We start from the raw sequence: 22,402 nt of genomic DNA on the forward strand, positions 1-22,402 counted from the left end.
TTGCTGCTGAGTAGTCTGGGCTGGAATCGAATCCTATTATTGTATGTATTAATAATATAGGTATGCAAAGTCCGCAGATAGTGTGCTACTTTTTTTATAAACAAAATGGCACCCGAAAATCGTCTTTTTTTTTCAATTTTTGCTCTATAACTCCAAAGATTTTAATTTTACACCAAAAAAACTCAAATAAAAATTCACCGAAATTAAATTCTGCATAGAGACGTGTTTTTTCCGATTTACTTCGACGAAAACTTTCCCCGGAAAAAGCGGGTATTTCCAACAAAATCTTTAATTTTCAACTAAAATTTTAGATAAGTAATTGTTAATCAATAATTAAATAACTTGGTAATTTAAAAGCCACTTTCGCATAGATTATAATTACAGAAACCGATGGAAATTTAATGAACAGTTTAGCAACAATTGAATTGTTAATTAAAAATTTACGGACGCTATAATAACGACAATAATTACGATGCATAAGAATAGCAATTATTTTTTCATAAAAAGATACTATACCTATCTAATGTACTTTACAGAATTGAAATTGGACTATCTAAGCAGCCTCAGGAATATTTTAAAGAAATAAAGAATTTTTTGGCTTATAAACAAATAGAATATCTCGGTAAATATTAAACTAAATTAAATTGTAAAAACGGTAATCGAAAAGCAGCGGCAGGACGCTTCTTTTAAAAGAAAAAACGTTTAATTATGGTGAGTAGTTCCTGAGATACAACCGGTCAAAGTTGACCGGAATTTACGGCAAAGATATAAACAATAGGATCATAATTTTCAAACCATCATATACATAATATTATAATAAAAACTATCGATAATACGTGTGAAAACTGCCAAAAATAGCAAAATTCCAATCAAAAATTAGGTTGGGGAAAATGTAAGCCTCAAAGCTTAAAATCGGTATACGTTAAAAAAATGTATTTTCTCGGCTTCCCATGGAGCAATTTCCTTCATTCTTTTTTTGTTCCCAAGTAACTCGAGTAGAGCCATCGAACTAACGCATTAATGAATGTCAGATTTGTTTTTGTTTTTTTATAATAAATTTATTTATTTATTATAACACAAAATTTTAATTTGTTTAAATAAAAATTGTTTAAATAATTATACAGCTTTTAAATGAGAATATTTATGTTTTTAACTTTAAAAGGTACACTTGTAGTAAGTTTATCTAAAAAAAGCCTACAACTGGAAAAAATATATAGTTTTCTGTTCTTATAAATAAATTAATTTATTATAACAAAACAAAAGCAAGCTTGACATTTAGTGATGAGTTAGTTCGATGGCCCTTCTCGAGTTATTAGGGAACAAAAAAAGAATGAAGGAAATTGCTTCATGGGAAGCCGAGAAAATGCATTTTTTTAACGTATACCGATTTTGAACTTCGAGGGTTACATTTTCTCCAACCTAATTTTTAATTGGAATTTTGCTATTTTTGGCAATTTTCACACGTATTATCGATAGTTTTTATTATAATAATATATGTTATGAGTATTTTAAAGATACGAAAATTGGTGTAGAGAAAGAGGACAAAAATAAAAAGGTGATGGTTTGAAAATTATGATCCTATTGTTTATTTCTTTGCCGTAAATTCCGGTCAACTTTCACCGGTTGTATCTCAGCAACCACTCGTCGCAATTAAACGTTTTTTCTTTTAAAAGAAGCGTCCTGCCACTGTTTTTCGAATACCGTTTTCACGATTTAATTTAGTTTAATATTTCCCGAGATATTCAATTTGATTTTAAGCCAAAAAATTGTTTATAATTTTAAAATATTCCTAAGGCCGCTTAAATAGTCCAATTTCAATTCTCTAAAGTACATTCGATAGGTATAGTGTTTTTTTATGAAAAAATCATAGTTATTCTTATGCATTAAATTTATCTTAACAATTCAATTGTTGCGAAACTGTTCATTCAATTTCCATCGGCTTCTGGAATTATAATCTATAAGTACTTATCTAAAATTTTAGTTGAAAATTAAAGATTTTGTTGGAAAAACCCGCTTTTTCCGGGGAAAGTTTTCGTCGAAGTAAATCGGGAAAAACACGTCTCTATGCATAATTTAATTGCGGTGAATTTTTATTTGGGTTTTTTTGGTGTAAAGTTAAAATCTTTGGAGTTATAGAGCTAAAATTGAAAGAACACTATGTTCGATCGCCATTTTGTTTATAAAAAAAGTAGCACACTATCTGCGGACTTTGAATACCTATATTATTAATACATACAATAATAGGATTCGATTCCAGCAATAAAATTGCTGGTAAATAACTTTTCCTTTTATTTTGCTAATTATCCCAGAGTATAGAAATAAAGAATAGGAAATACATATATCCCTCTTCATTTTACTATTAAGTAAATTTTTTGCAAAGCGTACAGGAAATGCTGCGTTCCGTAAAAATCACAAATTACCCTCTTTAAGGGGATGAAAATGGGGGGTTTCGGGACGAAATTGTTTAAGAAAACGTTAGTCTTATAATAAGCACCCCTTGACATACCAGAAAAACAATGTGTGTGTACTTTTTATGCACGTAAGAATTTATGCCTCTATTATATAATTTCAACGAAATAAATATACTTAACAGTTTATTTGTATTTTATTTAAATATTAAACTAACTTTCTTACCTACCACTTTAAAAAAAAATTATTCAAACAATACCAAAAATTAAAAAAAATATATGAATCGTCCGGGATTTGAATCCGGTACCTCTCGATCACTGGTCCAATGCTCTACCATCCAAGCTATCAAGCCCCGTCTATGTGACGTCTCGGATATAATTACACATCACTGTGACAAATAGATCAAGTGAAGTATAAAAATGTTATAATAGATATTTTATTATCTCACTGCCGAGGAAGACAAATCCAAAGACACAAAAATTATAATAAATAATGCATTTACTAAAAACACAAATATGTTCTTTTAATGACTTATTTGCGCTGATACATACATAACTTGAAAGATTAGCAACGAACAGTAGATACGATGTGAATTGAACCAGAGGACGTTTTGGGGTGCGGTCAGTAATTCTACGGCGAGCATAGAAATAAAGATAAACCATTCATAAATATTTGCAATTGATCATTCCTTGTAGTAGTCCACATGGACACGGGTGTGGCTTATTACCTACTTTCTAGCGTATCTTATTGGGCAATACTGAAGTGTAATTGGTCAAATTGTTCGGAAGTGCTTACACTTAAATCATATCGTTATCTGGCCAAAGTTCCTTCTTATGTTTCAAAAGCGGCAAGCAATATAAACAGTGTCGTCGTCATACCCTTACAATTATTTATTTTATTTCTATAATAAAATTGCTGTCTCATTTCTTTAGTCTTTAAATTAATAAGCACATTAAATTTCATTTGTATTATACTTTTAATCACCAATTTTTAAATTTTAATAACTGTAATATATGTTTATACAGGATGTCCCATATATTATATAAGATTTGAAATCGCACACGCGAAATAACCTTTATCAAGCCAGTGACGTCATTATTTAGCGTGCGAAGTGACTGTATATTTTGGTACCTACACGCTATTTTGATATGTTTAGTGTTTGTTTGATAGAAAAATATTTGTTATTAAAGGGTAGGGAAGCAGAACTATTCAGATGTTTCAAACTTAATAATTGTAATAAATCAATGTATGTATATATAAAAGTATATTTTCAGGTTAACAAAATAAATATCTATTTAAAAATAAAAATGTATACTATTTTTATTCATTCAGTTGCGGTGCGAAACCAAAACCGTCTTAATTTTTACTCAGACCAGAGAGTGCAGCCAGCACTCTTATCGACGATTTCACCTCTTGTTAGAGGTTCATCAGAGACTGCATAGGCTGCATTTCTCTGGCCCAGGCAAAAATCTTCGACATATCCATCTCCCACCGCAACTGACGAGATGGTAGTAGGTGCCTAGCGGCATCTTCTAAATAAAAGACTAAGTTTTTCAACCTAATAAAAATATTTGTAAATTAAATATTTTTAAAAGATTTTTAATTGAAAAACTTTATTGGCCCATTTCCTGGTGACAACCTCCAAGGCTTCTACAATATGCAAGGCAAATGGATGCTGCAGTGAAGACTAAAGGGAAGGAATTCTACACTATGCCACTCACAACCCCCGTCTGCAGCGTTGTGAGTTGCATAGTGTAGAATTCCTTCCCTTTAGTCTTCACTGCAGCATCCATTTGGCTTGCATATTGTAGAAGCCTTGGAGGTTGTCACCAGGAAATGGGCCAATAAAGTTTTTCAATTAAAAATCTTTTAAAAATATTTAATTTACAAATATTTTTATTAGGTTGAAAAACTTAGTCTTTTATTTAGAAGATGCCGCTAGGCACCTACTACCATCTCGTCAGTTGCGGTGGGAGATGGATATGTCGAAGATTTTTGCCTGGGCCAGAGAAATGCAGCCTATGCAGTCTCTGATGAACCTCTAACAAGAGGTGAAATCGTCGATAAGAGTGCTGGCTGCACTCTCTGATCTGAGTAAAAATTAAGACGGTTTTGGTTTCGCACCGCAACTGAGTGAATAAAAATGGTATACATTTTTATTTTTATATTAGTATTACTCATATAGAGTAACTAGGTCCATTTTCCGTTGGAACTTTACCACGCTGCAGACGGGGGTTGTGAGTTGCATAGTGTAGAATTCCTTTCCTTTAGTCTTCACTGCAGCATCCCTTTGGCTTGCATATTGTAGAAGCCTTGGAGGTTGTCACCAGGAAATGGGCCAATAAAGTTTTTCAATTAAAAATCTTTTAAAAATATTTAATTTACAAATATTTTTATTAGGTTGAAAAACTTAGTCTTTTAAATATCTATTTAGTTGACATGACATGTACAAAATATTGTTAAAATAATTTTTATAAGCAAGTTAATTATTATAATCAACTATTCTGGGAAATAAGCCACAATTTAACTAAAAAAATGATTTTACTAACGTTTTGACGTCCAAATCCTATGTCGTTGTCAAAATACAAATATTAGTCAGATTAAATAAACTATTAAAAGAAATTTTTTACTAAACAACAACAATTTTGCTTAATTTATTAATATTTTGTATTTTGACAACGACATCCGATTTGGACGTCAAAAACTTAATAAAATCATTTTTTAGTTAAATTGTGGCTTATTTCCCATTTAGAATAGTTGATTACAAAAATGTCACAAGGAAATAGCTTCAGAACAAGTTAATTATTATCGTGAAAGCTTTAGGTCTTCCTTTTGTTTTAATTTTGGACGGTAATACTGTTTCACTTATAACTAAATATATATATATATATATATATATATATATATATATATATATATATATATATATATATATATATATATATATATATATATATATATATATATATATATATATATATATATATATATTAATTTATAATCTCTTATCTTTTTTATACTGTTTTAAAATTTTGTTAAACTCATTAAAAGAACTAAATAAGTGTCCATACTCCATAGTTAATTTAAAAACAAACACTAAACGAATAAAACAGAAATCTTTTTACTAATCAATATTAAAGTGTAAACACAACGCGATTAAACACATTCTAACACTCTGACTTTGATACTCGCGGTATATTCTTACCACAGCATACACGCGGCTCAAGTTAGCGTGTACGCAAAAAGCCAGTAACAGTGCACGCTAAATAGTGACGTCACTGACTTGATGACGTTTCACGTGTACCTAACTTTTTTATTTGCGTACACGTTAGCGTGTACCTAGACACAGCGATATCTAACAAGGCGAATCACCCTAATGCATTACAGTTGTAAGTGACAGAAAAAACAACGTTCCTAATTAGGTGATTATTATGCATTGAACTTAGACAATTATGTATTCTTTGACGGGTATTTGCATATTAATAAATGACTTATAGATGTAAAATTGGTTGGCGATTACAGTACTCTAAATAGATAACTAATCAATGATGCGAATAAAGATAATTTGACACAAAAGTAATGGATAGTGACAGTATTTTCGCAACATAGACTCATTTGTGTAGGCTCATTTCTTTAGTTCTCAAATTAATAAGCATGGTAAGTTGAATTTGTATTATGTATTTTTAGTCATCTTTGGTGTCAATAAAGATAACTTGACAGAAAAGTAATGGACCGTGACAGTATTTTCGCAACATAGGCTCATTTGTGTAGGCTCATTTCTTTAGTTCTCAAATTAATAAGCATGGTAAGTTGCATTTGAGTAGCTGAGATGCAAAACTCGCTCGTTACCCTTAAACGAGTTTTTCAGGAAATGTAAAAAACTTATTGTGTCTGACTAATTAACTTAAGTAAAATGAATTCTTCTGCTTGTGAAACTTTATCCTGGTCTCGATAAAGAAATTAAGATTTAAAAAATCAGGAGCAGCATTTTAATAGTAAAATATTAGATTAAAAGTTAGAACGAACGAGTTTTGCAACGAAGCATTGCATTGAAACACTTTTTCTGCGAACCACCTAGGAACAAACAAGTTATGCATCATAATAATTGAAACCCAACCAAATAGGACATAGTAAAGTAGACAGTTTTTGAAATATTTTTTATTTATAGAACTTGTACAAAAAAATATTATTTATTAAAAAAACGTAATGCTAATAATTTCATTATTATTAAGGCCAAAAAAAAAAATGTTAAATAGAGAGCCCATTAGCTTTCTCTATTATTTCAATGTCGTGCTCTTCCTCATTGTTTTCTTCTACTCCTTCAAAATTATTATCCACAATGGGGACATAGAACTGCAAATTGTCGTAGGTTCTCCAGTTCTCACCAAAATGAGTGTTAAGGAGTTTTTCTACATCTTTAATTTTTTCTTTTGCAGCCATGACGTTGTTTGGAAGTAGAGCTGGAATAATCTGATTAATTTTCTTTCCCTTTTTTAAGATTGGTTTCTGGACGCCTAGATTGCACCTGTAATTAATTTCACCCTGCACAGTCACATTGTTTTGATTAGTTTTTTCTATGATTATTCTTTTGGAAGCAGCAAATTTGAAGTGGAGTTGGCCTGGAGGTTTTACAACTGTAGCAACTGCACTTTTCCAGTCTTGAACGGCTACCTGGGTCCCAACTTTTCTAACTGTGCTAAATTGGGAAAACAAATTCCAATATTCACTAGGTTGTATAATTGTGTCCTTTTTTCTAATTTTTTGTTAAATCCTCGCGAATACCCTATCGGGAGGAATAAAGGAGTGTCCAACCACAGGATAAGTAACAGTAATTTTTTTGCAACTTAATGTTTCATATAAAAATTTGCACAACATGCCAATCACAGTAATGTTTTTATTTTGGCCGGGGCAGCCATCGCAGAAAATCATTATTTCCTCTATTTCTGAAAGGTCCCTATTTCTAAGATGGTAGTATAAAATCGAAGCAATTTCATTAGACCCTTTATATCTTTGGTATTCACACCATGTATAAGCATACACCGAACCAGGATTTTGAACACTAGTAGAATTTCCCTCACAGATGGTAAAATTGTAGAGGTACAGTTGCCTGCTATAATAGGCAGCCTGGTCTGGAACACGTGGCAACACAAGATTCTTTTGACAATCAAAAGAAAGTTTAAGTACAGAAGGCCCGTCGTCTTTTTTCAGCATAGAATAAAAAGTTTTTGCCTTCATTTTATGAACCGCATGTTCAGCCATAACTGCAACCTTCCTGGGTCCTGCAGGCATCGTTTTTATTTGGCATCTCAGACGAATGCATTGTGAACAAGCATCTGTTGCTGGAGTCTTGAAACTGATATTAAAATAATAGTTGAAAATATACAGGAAGTAACAATACTTTACCTGCAGGTTGTCATTCACTGATTGGTTGTACTGTTTCCAGAGTTTTTTTGCTGTGCAATCACTTGGCATATAGTATCTGGTGCTTTTCTCCCGTGTATAATGGGACTCCACAAACTGTAGTGATTTTAAGAAATTTGAAACAGCCTCTTTTTTACCTTTAAATTTTTCAGTTTTTTTGTCACCTCCCCTTCGTTCTCTTGGAGACTGATATTCTAAAAGATACTTCTTGCCAATATTTTGAACGCGGTATTTAGAAATACCCAAAATTGTAAGAAAAGCTTTGGAGCAAACCTGTACCATTCCTTCGAGCCGAGTTAACACGAAATATTTTATGGATATACAGCTTTTTCTCTCTACATTGTTATCCAGTCTTTCATAATTTTTTCGTTTTCTATTCTTTGCTGGAGCTAGTTGCTTCGTATGTTTTAAAATAAAATTATCTTGGTCCACCTTATTTGGTGTCTCATAAAAAGATTGGTGGAAGCGACGTACATCTTGGAGTTTAAGTTTTGGACAATAAAATGTTTTTGAATGAGTGCATGTTGGTAATGAGGGGAAGCCTTTTGCTGTATGCCTGGAATAAATAAAAATAAAATTAATAAACTGTTTTAATAATTGAAGCAAAAATTATTTATCTCAACATAACCTCAAATAAACCTACCTATTTCGTTTCTCAATATTCCTCTTCCACTTATCTTTAACTATTCTTGTTTTCTTTGGTTTAGGATCCATTACTATTAACACTATTAAAAACAGTAATCAAAACAAAAACTGTATTACTTTTATTTAAAAAGTAGTTTTTTAATGTTTACAACAAAGCGAATACAAGCATGAAATGTTAGGTTAGATTCGTTAAAACAAGGTACGGGCGAGTTTTGCTGCAGAATATGCAACGAGCTAGTTTTGCAACCAACTCTTACATAGAACGAACTAGTTTTGCTACCAACTCCTATTTTATATGGTGAAAATTAAGAGAAACGAGCACGTTTTGCTTAACTTTGGGATGAGACTATTATAAAGGGCAGCCATACGTGTCAGAATCCACAACTATCTCAGTTTTTAATTTTTGGTAACGAGCGAGTTTTGCATCTCAGCTACTCATTTGTATTATGTATTTTTAATCATATTTGGTGTCAATTTCATAAAGAAATGTGAATAATTAACAATATTATTACTGTTTAACAAATTATAGACATAGACCATAATTTAAAATAAAAGTTTACTCATTATTTTCTATTGCGCCGCCTATGTTTTACAAAAGATGCCGACACTCGGTGTCGAATTTTGTTTTTATACTTATCCAACTGACATCGTATAAACTATACTATACTATCTGTGTGCGCATGCGCCAAGAATTATAAAATTTCACTCTCGATCGTAAAGAAGTATAACTTCAAAAATAAAACCGGACTTGTGTCCATTTTGCGAGGTTCAACCTCTGTTTCCTACACTAATACGCGAGTGATTAAAATAGATAAAATATTATTATATATGGCCTATACCAAAGCAAGGAAAAAACAAGAACAAAATCGTATGCAGATGGCAGACAACCATACCTACGTATTTCCGACTATCTGTTCGTCATCAGTGCGGTGCAGCCAAGTCAGGAAAGGAGTATATTAACCTGGAAAAGGATGACTATAGGAGCAACGCGACCAGTTTGTGACAATCTTGTTAAAAGACCCCAAGGACTCAAAGCAATATCGATTTTTTAACGGAAATGATCTAAGTATTAAGGGGAATCTGACAGGAATGTCTCCAAAGCAGCTCGGACTGGCCTGCCGACCCACCGCCGTCGGACCGGTGCGCCTTTATTAGTACTTATATATCCACAAAAAAATTACGCTGAAACATTTTTTAAATCTTTACCCAAAGATGGCGCAGCTCTATTCACCTAAAAATTGTTTTTAACATGCTTCCGATTTCGCTATTTGATTGGTTCACTGGTGGAAAGATCAATTAAATAGGATGTTTTTACAAATTACAACTCTTATCAGGTATCCGATAATCAAAGGCCAGGGAACATAGCTTGAAAATAGTACGCAGGGTTTTGTGTTGACAGCTTGATACGACGTGTGCCCCCCTCGAATATTACTTTTACGTACGATTTGGCCGCCATTATTATTATCAATAGCCGCTGATTCTGTTACAGGTGCGGACTGTTACAATTCCGAATCCTACATAACGAAGTGGACTTCAAATAAGCTTACGATTCTGTTAGCAGAGAAGCATTGTGGGAGACTATGGTAGAAATGGGAGTACCTGGAAACTGGTACGATTAGTAAAGGTGAGCACGGAGAACGCTTCCGCACGAATCAGAGTTGGCAGCAACACGTCGGAGGAATTCCTCATTGACACCGGACTTAGACAAGGAGATCCTCTCGCCCCCCTGCTGTTTAACTTCGCACTGGAACATGCAGTAAGGAAAGCTCAGCCACAACTGACAAACGGATTTGCCGCCCAAGGATCAAAAATACTATTAGCCTTTGCGGATGACGTGGACACAATTGCACAATCCACCAGAGATGCAAAAGAAGTTTTCACCCTATTCGAGAACGGAGCCAAGGAAGTTGGTCTTAAGGTCAACGAGGACAAGACCAAGTACATGGTGGTTACGAAGAACGCAAGACCAAGGGTTAGACAAAACGTAACAATTAATGAATACAATTTTGAAGTCGTCAAAGAATTTAAGTACTTGGGAGCGATCATAACATCTGAAAATAACTATGAAAAGGACGTGGCAGCCAGGATCATTGCAGGAAACAGGGCATATTACTCGTTAAGGACCCTACTTAAATCAAAAATACTCTCAAGACCAGCAAAAATAAGAGTATATAAGACAATAATTCGTCCCACAATAACGTATGGAAGCGAAACCTGGACTCTGAATCAGCGGGAAACAACAAAATTACTGGTACTTGAAAGAAAGATACTGCGGACTATCTATGGGCCTTGCAGAGAAGAGACAACAGGAGAATGAAGAAGAAGACACAATGATGAACTCCAGACAATATGCGGAGATGAAAACATAGTACGCTACATTAAATCAAACAGAATACGATGGGCGGGTCACGTACTAAGATCAAGTGACGAAAGACTTCTAAACACCACATTCTGGGAAAGGCCCGATGGAAAAAGGTCAGTTGGTCGCCCAAGAAAGAGATGGAAGGACACAGTAGCCAGCGATCTACGCAAAATGGGAGTACAGCAATGGGAAATAGCTGCTCAGGACCGACAACAATGGAGGGAAATAGTAAACGCGGCCAAGACGCACATAGAGTTGTAGAGCCAAATGACGATGATTAGCGTTGCCCAAATGCAAGACCAAGAACGAGACTCAGAGAGTCTTGGTCTTGGTCTTGCACCAATATACCTGGTCTTGTTCTTGGTCTTGGTATTGCACTCCCGGTCTTGGTCTTGGTCTTGCAGCAAGAGTCTTGCAAGTCTCGCAGTTATACCCACCAGCATATTGGTATTTATTAAACGTTAGTTTAGATTTTAGAACAACCTAACAGTATAGCTACGTTTTCAGCTTGACTTAACATACAGGGTGAGGCAGATAACCTTCCTATTAGAAATATCTCGAGAACTAAAGACAACAGAATCATGAAAATTGGAATAAAGGGGTTTTGAAGAGTGATCAATTTATGAAAATATTGTTAAATATTTCCTACTTCAAGTTATACCGGAAGTTGCTTATAACTTCGTTTTTTAAAATGGGATACCCTGTATATTTTTACATTTCTGAATCCTATTCCATGTCTTCTTTCTAAAAGTATGAGGTATTGTAATGGTATATAGGGTAGTCTAAAAGATAATTACGTTTTCTTTTTAATTTCGTAGCAACTTTCACACTCTGTAGAATTGTAGTTATTTGACATCAAAAACTTTATTTATGTTCAAATGATTTTTAATATAGTCTACTATTGTTAAAAAATATTAGTATGTATATCTAAATGTTGCATTTGATATACAGGGTTGGGCGAAACTCGGAATGAGTATTTTCTGAGTTTTCATTAATGGAACACCCTGTATTTTAGTATTGTAATGAAATGATATTTTATGGTACTTTTTTATTTCTTAAGCATTCCCTATACCTAACTGCCTTAATTTGTGCTTAATTTTTAATCGCACCAACAATCTTAACTACGTAGGTACTTTGATAGCTCTACCATTATTGGTAACTTTTAGGATCAGTCTAGATTAATATGTATCTATTTCATTTCCGAAAAATTATTTGCGATTGAATATGTTCACGACCAACCTAATAAAATTTTACGTAATATTTGGCTTGAATCACCAATAACTCACAAGCTAAAGCAGTTAGGTATAGGGAATGCTTAAGCTTAAGAAATAAAAAAGTACCATAACATATCATTTCATTACAATACCAAAAAACACAGGGTGTTCCATTTAAGAAAACTCAGAAAATACTCATTCCGAGTTTCGACCAACCCTTTATTCTAAAATTAAACATTAAGCTATATTAACAATTCTTAACAATAGTAGACTATATTAAAAATCATATGAACATAAATAGAGTTTTTGATGTCAAACTACTATAATTATACAGGGTGTGAATATTGCTACGAAATTAAGAAAAAAAAATGTAATTTTCTTTTAAACTACCCTATATAACATTACAAAACCTTATATTTTAACAACGAAGACATCGATGAGAATTTAAAAATGTAAAAATATACAGGGTACCCCATTAAAAATAAAACGAAGTTATAAGCAACATCCGGTATAACCGGAAGTAGGAAATAGATGAAAATATTTTCATTAAATAGATCACTCTTTAAAATCCCTTCGTTCCCATTTTCATGATTTTGTTGCCTTTAGTTCTCTAGATATTTCTAATAGGACATTTATCTGCCTCACCCTGTAGACATAGTAAAAATTAACCAAATTAATATCTAAACAACTCACATCGGGTGGGGTTTGAACCCACTAACGAAACAACTATCCCTTCCTATACTTTCACAAACTGAGCTATCTACCATATCCCACGGGAGTCGGTTTGTTTCTTTAAACATTTGCATTTAATAACCTTATATTACATGTGCTAAAACATGGTTAAAACACAAAAAACCAAATAAATGACATAAATTTGAGTGTATTAAAGAACATTATCTGTCTATTTTTTTTTGTAGAAAGGAATTTTGTTTGACCCATTGATATAAAATTGCACACTGCACTGCAGAAAGTTTACAAGTACGATGTTTAATCATAATTTATAATCCTACTAACTGATAAGGAAAAATAACTGAGTGTGTGTCCTATATTTTTTATTATAAGCTTAGGCGACCTATCTTTAAAAAGTTTCAATAGCATATTATGTACTGTCGGCGTCACAACACAGATTATTTTATAAAAGGACAAAGGACAGCTATTCTCAAAACCTATACAATTACAATTAATTTCAGAGCGAAGGCGTCGCCGTCGTCTGCTAGGAAAGCCTGTATTACAAAATATTTTATTTTTACATTGTAATAATTTATTATGACCTCTGAGTACGTGTCAAATAAATATGTCAAGTGTTATTTTAATGAATATTTTGATTCGCTATGTATGTTTATTGTATTGTCCATAATCCGCAAGTCCAATTTTACAAATTTTTGTTACATATTTTTTTGCGTCTCGTAGTCTCTAAGCATAATATATCCGAACTACTACATATTATATTCCCTAAAATGACACTCAATCCTAACTGCAAGACGCAAGAGTCTCGCAGGCTTAGTCTTGTTCTTGCTCAAGTCTTGCATGGTCAGTCTTGGTCTTGGTCTTGCTAAAATAAAGCGGTCTTGGTCTTGGTTTTGGTCTTGCAAAAACGCAAGAAGAAGACCAAGACTGCAAGACCAAGACCGATTTTGGGCAACACTAATGATGATGATGACATAACGAAGTACGTATCCGATAATCAAAGACCATGGCACATAGCTTGAAAATAGCACGCAGGGTTTTTTTGCTGACAGCTTGATACGACGTGTGGCCCTCGAATATTACTTTTACGTACGATTCGGGCGCCATTATTATCAATAGCCGCTGATTCTGTTACAGGAGTAGGTGCGGACTGTTACAATTCAGAATCCTACATAACGAAATAAGTAAGCGCCAACTACTTTATAACAAAACCTGTGGACCCAATAAATGGCACCCAAATCCTAAGAATATTTTTCTCATACGTTGCTTGTTGCGCCTAAGGCTATGATACAAAAACACTCGTAGAGTTCTTATTGCATCGGCTGACTTATATCTGCAATTTGGTCATAGCATTTTTGCACCAACAGCTGCATGCAAAAAAGTGCCTCAGTTATTCAAGTTAATGAGATACCTACTTTTAAGTGAGTGGCTCATTAAGTTATTTATGCTATAATTTTCTCAGCGAATGGCGTTGTGCTTTTTTGGAATTGCTACGAAAGTTGTCTTCAGCCAATCTAATGTTATTTTTCCACTAGTTTATAAATGTTATTAATTGCCTCATTTTATTCTTATTCTAGTATTATCCGTATCAGAAATATATCGGCAGATAAAAGTAATCATACATATTATGAAATCAGTTTATGTATGTCTTTATCTTAAGTTGGTTAAACAAATTATGTTTGCCTCTCATATAATGACAGAATAATATTTTATATTGACACAGTTTTATTGCCTGTAATAAACGTATTATCAGTATTTAAGATACAAAACCTAAAGTACAGCAGATAAGGTAATTTTATTTTTGTATATCAAAATAGGTGTACATTAAAATCGTTTAACATTCAGTAACGAGCATTAGGGTCGATTCTCACTATACCTCCCGTTTACTTTCCATAACCATTCCATACACCTCCCATTAAAATTCTATTCTCACTATACGTTCCGTTTACTTCACATACCCGTTCCATAAACCTTCCATTAATTTAACCACCATTCTCACTAGACGTCGCGTTTACTTTCCCCATTTAATATTCCACACATTTTGTACCGGTTTGGTAACATTTTACCCTAAATTTTTGATTCGAATACACGTGTTTTTTCCGGCTTGATGAAATAATGTGGTCTGAAGAAAATTTAATAATAGAACTGTAAAATATACATGCGGACCAATGTAAAAAAAAGTTATTTCACATTTGTTTTCTTACCGGCGCGTCGCGGCGTGAGAAATACAAAATAAGATTTACTATTTTATTTGGGCATAAGCCACAATTCGAGTTTGAAATCAAGTTTACTTGACGTTTCGACTTTCACTTCGGAAATCGTTATCAATATAAAAAACATTCATAAATTAAAAATTTAACTTTGTTTCTGGTGAAGCAAGGCAGTTGGAACGAGCAGATAATATATTATAATTGTGTCACCGGAAAGCGAAAAAGGTAACACACAACTTGGAAGAACCTATAGATTTCTATCTTCGTTTCTGGTGAAGCAGCGCAGTTGTAACAAGCAGATATATTATAATTGGGTCACCAGACAGCGAAAAAGGTAACGCACAACTTGGAGGAGCCTATAGTTTTCTAACTTCGCTTGTTGTGAAGCAACGGAGCTAGAACAAGCAGATATATTATAATTGGGTCACCAGAAAGCGAAAAAGGTAACGCACAACTTGGAGGAACTATAGTTTTCTAACTTCGCTTGTGGTGAAGCAACGGAGTTGGAACAAGCATATATATTATAATTGGGTCACCAGAAAGCGAAAAAGGTAACGCACAACTTGGAGAAGCCTATAGTTTTCTAACTTCGCTTGTGGTGAAGCAACGGAGTTGAAACAAGCAGATATATTATAATTGGGTCACCAGAAAGCGAAAAAGGTAACGCACAACTTGGAGGAGCCTATAGTTTTCTAACTTCGCTTGTGGTGAAACAACGGAGTTGGAACAAGCAGATATATTATAATTGGATCACCAAAAAGCGAATAAGGTAACGCACAACTTGGAGGAGCCTATAGTTTTCTAACTTCGCTTGTGGTGAAGCAACGGAGTTTGAACAAGCAGATATATTATAATTGTGTCACCGGGAAGCAAAAAGGTAACGCACAACTTGGAAGAACCTATAGTTTTCTAACTTCGTTTCTGGTGAAGCAATGGAGTTGGAACAAGCAGATATATTATAATTATTGTGTCACCAGAAAGCGAAAAAGGTAACGCACAACTTGGAAGAACCTATAGTTCTCTAACTTTGTTTCTAGTGAAGCGACGCAGTTGGAACAAGCAGACGTATTATAATTGTGTCACCAGAAAACGAAGAAGGTAGTCCCTGAAATAGTCAGGACTATATATCCCAGGATGTATAAACGACTGGACACTAATTAGAAGAAAAAAGAATGGAACAACCACATAGCAGAATAGAGAGACACGTGTGGTCAAAATAGCAAGAAATAAATCACCAATCGATAGAAGTATCGGCCGAACAAGCAAAAAATGGAGTGACAATATTCCGTAGAGGTTATCAATCCGCCGATGAACCAGCGGAATTGCTTAAGAAGATATTGGATGAAGAGAATATTTTAATTCCTTGGTAACAGCCGCCGAAAATATTGCCTTCTTTAAGTGTATTATCACTGTATTTTTTATTTTCAAAATTAAAAAGTCATGTCAGACAAGTTCTATAAATTTTTTATTGTAAACATTTTTCTCAACATGTATTCCCCCTATCCATAACCGCTATGTATTCCCCCAATCCATTTGTCGTAGAAAAAATACGTGACTGAACCGCGAGGTAATAGCAATATTCAGATTATCCATAGGGTACCCGAGACGTCGCCGAAAAATACGTGGCCGATATTGAACGCGAGATTTCGGGAATGGTAGGTAAACGGGACGGAAAGTGGGCATATACTATATGATTTGTATTTAATTATATTTTATGGAAACGGTATGCCATGCGTATGGAAAGTAAATGGGAGGTATAGTGGGAATCGACCCTATTAGTCGGAAATGCTATGACTGATTACTAGAGATGTAGTCGTTACTATAACAAAATCACAATAAAGATGCACTAGAAATAAACAAACCAAGACACGTTGAATGTTACTAGGACCACTTCCGAATCATGATTTACAATCTATAAACTTTGTAAATCATGATTTGGGATTTAAAATGTAATGGATTTACAAGTACCTACGACACGTAGAACATATCAAATGACATGAATTTTGTTGGTGGTAAATAGCAGTCTGATTTTTGCATGAGAGTTTAATGAAATGGTAACAAATCAATTAGAAGTTCTGTCCGACAAAATACATCGGACGTTTTCATAGTCTGACGTCCGAAACCTGTAACCTGTTCCACTATTAAAACTTCACCTGTTCCACTATTCCCGTATATCCAAATCAAAATTTGTCCGACTAGACACTGTTAAGCTATTAACAAATTTTGAGCTTGCTATTAATAAACTTTCTTTTAGTACGCGGGATCCAGGCGTAGAATATTTCGTCCTATTAGAGGTAAAACTCACTAACTACTCTTTTCAGAAAGTGGAGAAAAATCGATTTAAATGTACAAATTGTTTTTTAAATTCACCTGACTTGAATATTGAAATTTTTTTAATGCAACTTTAAAGCATAAATAAAAACAGATATTTTAAGCCATATTTCGTCACAGGAACTGTGATACAATTAATATTAGATACATTTTTGTACTTAATGAGTTTTTCCGTGAACACAATTATTGGATATTGAGAAGGTAATGAATTTGTCTCAATAAAATTTCGCTGACATACAACAAACGAACTATCAAAAATAACAGTCTATTATTTAAAAATAATATACAGTGCTAGTCAAAAGTCCGTACCCCCCCTCGTATCTTTTGAACGGTTATACCTATAATAGTGAAATTTGGAGTGAGGAAATAAACGGACGTAAGCTTCTTAACTAGTTATGACAGGTGACGTAATAGTGACAGATGACGTTACAGAGCCACTGTGACCGATAATTTTAAATGGGACCTTATAGCAAGTGATACCTCGTTTGAAAGGTATTTAAAATACCTATTCAGTCATACTAATTTTTTTGGGTCTAAGTTGATTTTGATTTTGGTGAATAAATTAAATAAATATAATATTGTAGTTTCGAATTTAATTAATAAAAATTCAAATGTCCGCCTATGGATTTTTTGTCAAAAAAGTTGACGTTTTTTAATTCTCTAGTAGTTTTTACGTCAACGTCAACATGTTTGACAAGTAATCATAGGCGGAATTTTGAATTTTTATTAATTAAATGCGAAACTACAATTTTATATTTATTTCATTTATTCATCAAAATTTGCTTAAACCCAAACAAAATTAGTATGACTGAATAGGTATTTTAAATACCTTTCATACGAGGTATCACTTGCCATAAGGTCCCATTTAAAATTATCGGTCACAGTGGCTCTGTAACGTCATCTGTCACTATGACGTCACCTGTCATAACTAGTTAAGAAGCTTACTTCCGTTTATTTTCTCCCTCCAAATTTCACTATTATAGGTATAACCGTTCAAAAGATACGAGGGGGGTACGGACTTTTGACTAGCACTGTATAAGTCACACAAATATAATGCAAAGTTTGTATAGTTTCAACAATACAATGTAACAACCAAGTCGCCTGCTTAATCGCAAAATAGATTATGTTTTCTATTGCATTGTTTAAAAGTTCACTAAGTACCGATTCGGCATTCTAGATTGTAAGGAAAAATTCAGTAAGTGCAATAAAAGGTTTTAATGAGTTTTACCCTGAAACCGAAATTCACAATATTGCACTCCATATTGGAAGAAAAAATTCACTAAGTGCAATAATACGTTTTAATGAGTTTTGCCCTGAAACCGAAATTCACAATAATGCACTTAGTGAATTATACCATAAATTACCTCAGCAATTAGAAGGGTTAAAGCCCCAGGTGACTTCTCCAGAGTTGGGCAGTACCGTATCGAGTTCAAATTGACGAAAATGTCACAATCTCAAAAAAGTGCACTTAGTGAGTTTTGCCTCTAATAGGACGATCTTTTGGACTCAAAGAAGCAAATACAACCATCATTAATGCAAAAATCCAGGCTTTCAACGATTATCAGGGCGACGCTTGAAAGGTAAAATGAATAATACGCCACTTTTTTTAAAATAGACTTTATAATACCATTAGATTCAGTGAATTTTCTACGTATGTATAAAGAGGATTTAGGCTGTTTGAACTACTTTTTTGGCGTATTAAACATTTTATTTTTGGGATGGTTTTGGAAGCAGCTATGTCTTATGCGCCAAATTTAAATACAAAAATATGTTATCAGTCGTATAATACACCCACCAACTTTACGCTATTAAATCACAATGTCGCAAGTTGGGTAGTAGTGGCTACATCTAAGTGCCAGAGATGATTATCCACTAATAGAATATTTTCTTGCAAATCATTAAATCTTTCCTGAAATTCATTTCTCAAGGAAACTAAATAATTATAAAAAATAGCATAGTTTTCTGGAGATACGTACATCAATTCCTTGAGCGTTTATCAATGTCAGAAAGTTATGCAGATTTTTTATATTAATTTCCTCGATGTGTACCTGTTTAGCTTGTCCTCGAAAGCAAATACTTTATTTGCCAACTGTGAAATAATTTTATTTTTGACAAATAATTTGATCGTTTACAGGACCTTTTATGTAGCCTTAGGGCCGCATAAAAAACGCTAGAGGTAGAGAGCCACATGCGGCCCGCGGCCCGCAGGTTGAGTATCACTGTAAACCATCCTTAAACGCTGCTGGGCTGCGCGGAGCATTACCAAGTGAGATTTTCCGGCCAGCAGCCTCCTCTGGGATTTTAGGATCCTGACTACAAATAATGAAAAAACTAAAAGTGCGAATTTTGTAATGAAATTTGATATGTGGGGTTAGAATATTATTTGGAATAACTTGTTCAAATAAATTTTTCTGATATCTCTAACGCGAAGCAAAATAGCAAAGTAAACAAAACAATATAGCATGTGTAAAAAATTTATGGGGAGGCTAAGCCTCCCTTGCCTCCTCTGACCAGCCGCCACTGATTTCTACTGCACCTTGATTGTCAATTGTTGTCTGAGATGAAGTCAAGAATTTATAAAGCCAGTGTAAGACCAATAATGGCATATGCATCAGGAACAAGACCCGATATAGTCATAACATAAAGACTACTGGAAACGGCAGAGATGAGAGTACTGAGAAGAATTATTATAGGAAATAGTGAAGAGATTATAGTAGGGGAGGAAAGTATGCTAAATGTGCAGTCACTCGAGCGCTTTGGGGACCTATTGGGTAGTGAAGTGTAGGTTCTAAAACCAAAAAAAGTTAAGTAAAGTTTCCTATTTTAGTGGGGACTTTCCATCTTTAATTTAATTTTCCATTTCCAACAATCGTTTTTTCCGATTATAGCGCCATTTATGCATAATTCGAAAAAATGTTTTAAATAAAAGTGACTTATTTTTACGTAAGGAATCCGAATCTTCAATAAAAAATGAGGGCTCCTATTTAAAATTTTAAAGTAACCCCCAACCCACCTCCGTGGGTGGTCGTGTTTGGTGCCATTCGATAGATTTTTCAAACATATTGAATAAGTGTATTTTTCAGTTTTTCGATCTGATGTTCACTTAGTGGAATATCGAGGGATTCGTACTTAAAATTTAAAATTTACCCCCACTTATCTCCTTGGGGGGTCGTGTTTGGTATCATTCGATAGATTTTTGACAAATATTGACCACGTATTTTTTAGTTTTTAGATCTGTCATTCATTTCGTGAAATATTCGCTTTTTTCGTGTGAAACTTTGTGACTCACCCATTTCCTTACGCCCCACCCAAATCGTCAGATTTTTGAAATGTACATTGTTTTGCATGTACTTAACTTACCTTATATTAATCTGACGATTTCGAATTTTTCTAAGGACACATTCTCTTTTTCGCCCCCCCCCCTTAACGCACCCCCCTGTGCTTAGAGCCAATATATGGTAGAGGTACATCTATAGGGGTACCAGGTTTCTCGCCATATGATAATCTGACGCGCTCGAGTTACTGCAAAAATCCCCGCTTGGGCTCCCCTACCATTAGAAGACAATGTAACGTACAGTGTATAAACGAATGGACACTAAATAGAAAAAAGAATGAAACAACTAAACAACCAGAGCGGGTGAAACACGTGTGGTCCAAATAGCAAGAGATAAATCAGCAATCGGTAGAAGTATCGGCCGACCGCACCAAAGATGGAGTGACAACCTTCAATAGAGGTGTCAATCTGCCAATGAATAAGCAGCATTGCTTATAAAGAGGAAAAGAAGAAGAACAAGTAAAGGAAGAAGAAGAAGAAGAATATATTTATAGTTATGTTTATGTTTACAGTCTGGAATATTATACAAGCAGAAAATGATACACATAATAATAAAATCTTACCTTAAATCTCAAATATCCAAGAGGCGGTTTCGCAAACGGTATTCCCAGAAATGAATAAAAAGATTCACCATCCAAATTCACTTTTTGGCATCCTCTAACTTGACCTTCGACCACCGTAACTATGGGAGACTCCATGGTTTTTATTTGATTAGCGCGTAGTATCCGCTAATAAATTGTAATTTACCGACACCTAACTACACCGTGATGCAACTGAATGCATGTACGAATGACAAACGAAGCGAATGAAGTCAACGAGATTATTTTCAATTAGATAACAGCTAATTGTCAACTTTTATAAAGTTTAATACCACTTAAGATAATAATATAACATTATTGATTTCATACATATGAATTTGTTTACGTACAACATAATACTGTTATTAAAGTATGTAAGTGATTTAAAAAGTATTTTCTATTAATGGGTACAGGTACGGCTCTAAGGATTTTATTAGGAATTTAACGTACCTAGGTATATATAATAAGAGCTAGAATGACCAAATTTTAACAATTGACTGAAGTACCTGTTTTTATTTTTCAATGGAATTATGTTTTCGTATAGATTATAATTCCAGAAGCCAATGGAAATTGAATGAACAGTTTAGCAACAACTGTATTGTTAATTAAAAATTTACGGTCGCTATAATAACCACAATAATTATGATACATAAGAATGACTCTGATTTTTGTTTAACCCGGCACCTGCCACGTGGGGTGCTACCAGCACCCCATAACACATTTTTATCAAATATTTGGTATTTCAAGTTAGTTAACCGTGCTGTGCGTCATAGTAGCTGTATATAATATTATATAGCATAGATTTGTTTGCGTTTGAAGTGGTTTTTTAGTGTCATTCTGAACTTGTAGCTCTAAAGTGGAATCGGGGTGTCATTATCTGGCAGTTTAAGTTTTAAATTTTTTTTTGTTTTTGATAAACAGGTCAGATTTACATTTTTTATTGTAACAACTGATTTAAATCATTAATATAGTCTCTATACGCTGTGAGCTCGTACGTAGAGGGGATATTTACAAATTCGCGAACGCCAGTAGTGACAAGTTTGTAAACGTTTACTACAAATTTGACATAAATGTCAAAGTGATTAATTTAAAATTAAAATTAAAAACATTAATTATAAACAATATTAGTTGGTCAAAGCTGTTGTATATATTTTTACCTTAAATGTACTTACGTTTTAAATACTGAATTTAAGTTTTTTTAATGTTCCGTA

At 33.7% G+C, this 22,402-nt stretch overlaps 1 protein-coding gene across 1 annotated transcript in view; it reads right to left on the reverse strand.

The window, feature by feature from the left end:
- The window catches only part of LOC126890632 (juvenile hormone esterase-like), a 106,965-nt gene extending 85,419 nt beyond the window's left edge, over positions 1–21,546 (reverse strand). Inside the window, exon 1 of the mRNA XM_050659718.1 lies at positions 21,177–21,546. Within this exon, the coding sequence (XP_050515675.1) occupies positions 21,177–21,311 (135 nt within the window). The 5' untranslated portion in view covers positions 21,312–21,546. The remainder of the gene's footprint in view (positions 1–21,176) is intronic.
- Positions 21,547–22,402: the final 856 nt, after the last annotated feature.

Source organism: Diabrotica virgifera, chromosome 8 (assembly GCF_917563875.1).
Source record: "Diabrotica virgifera virgifera chromosome 8, PGI_DIABVI_V3a".
NCBI lineage: Eukaryota > Metazoa > Arthropoda > Insecta > Coleoptera > Chrysomelidae > Diabrotica > Diabrotica virgifera.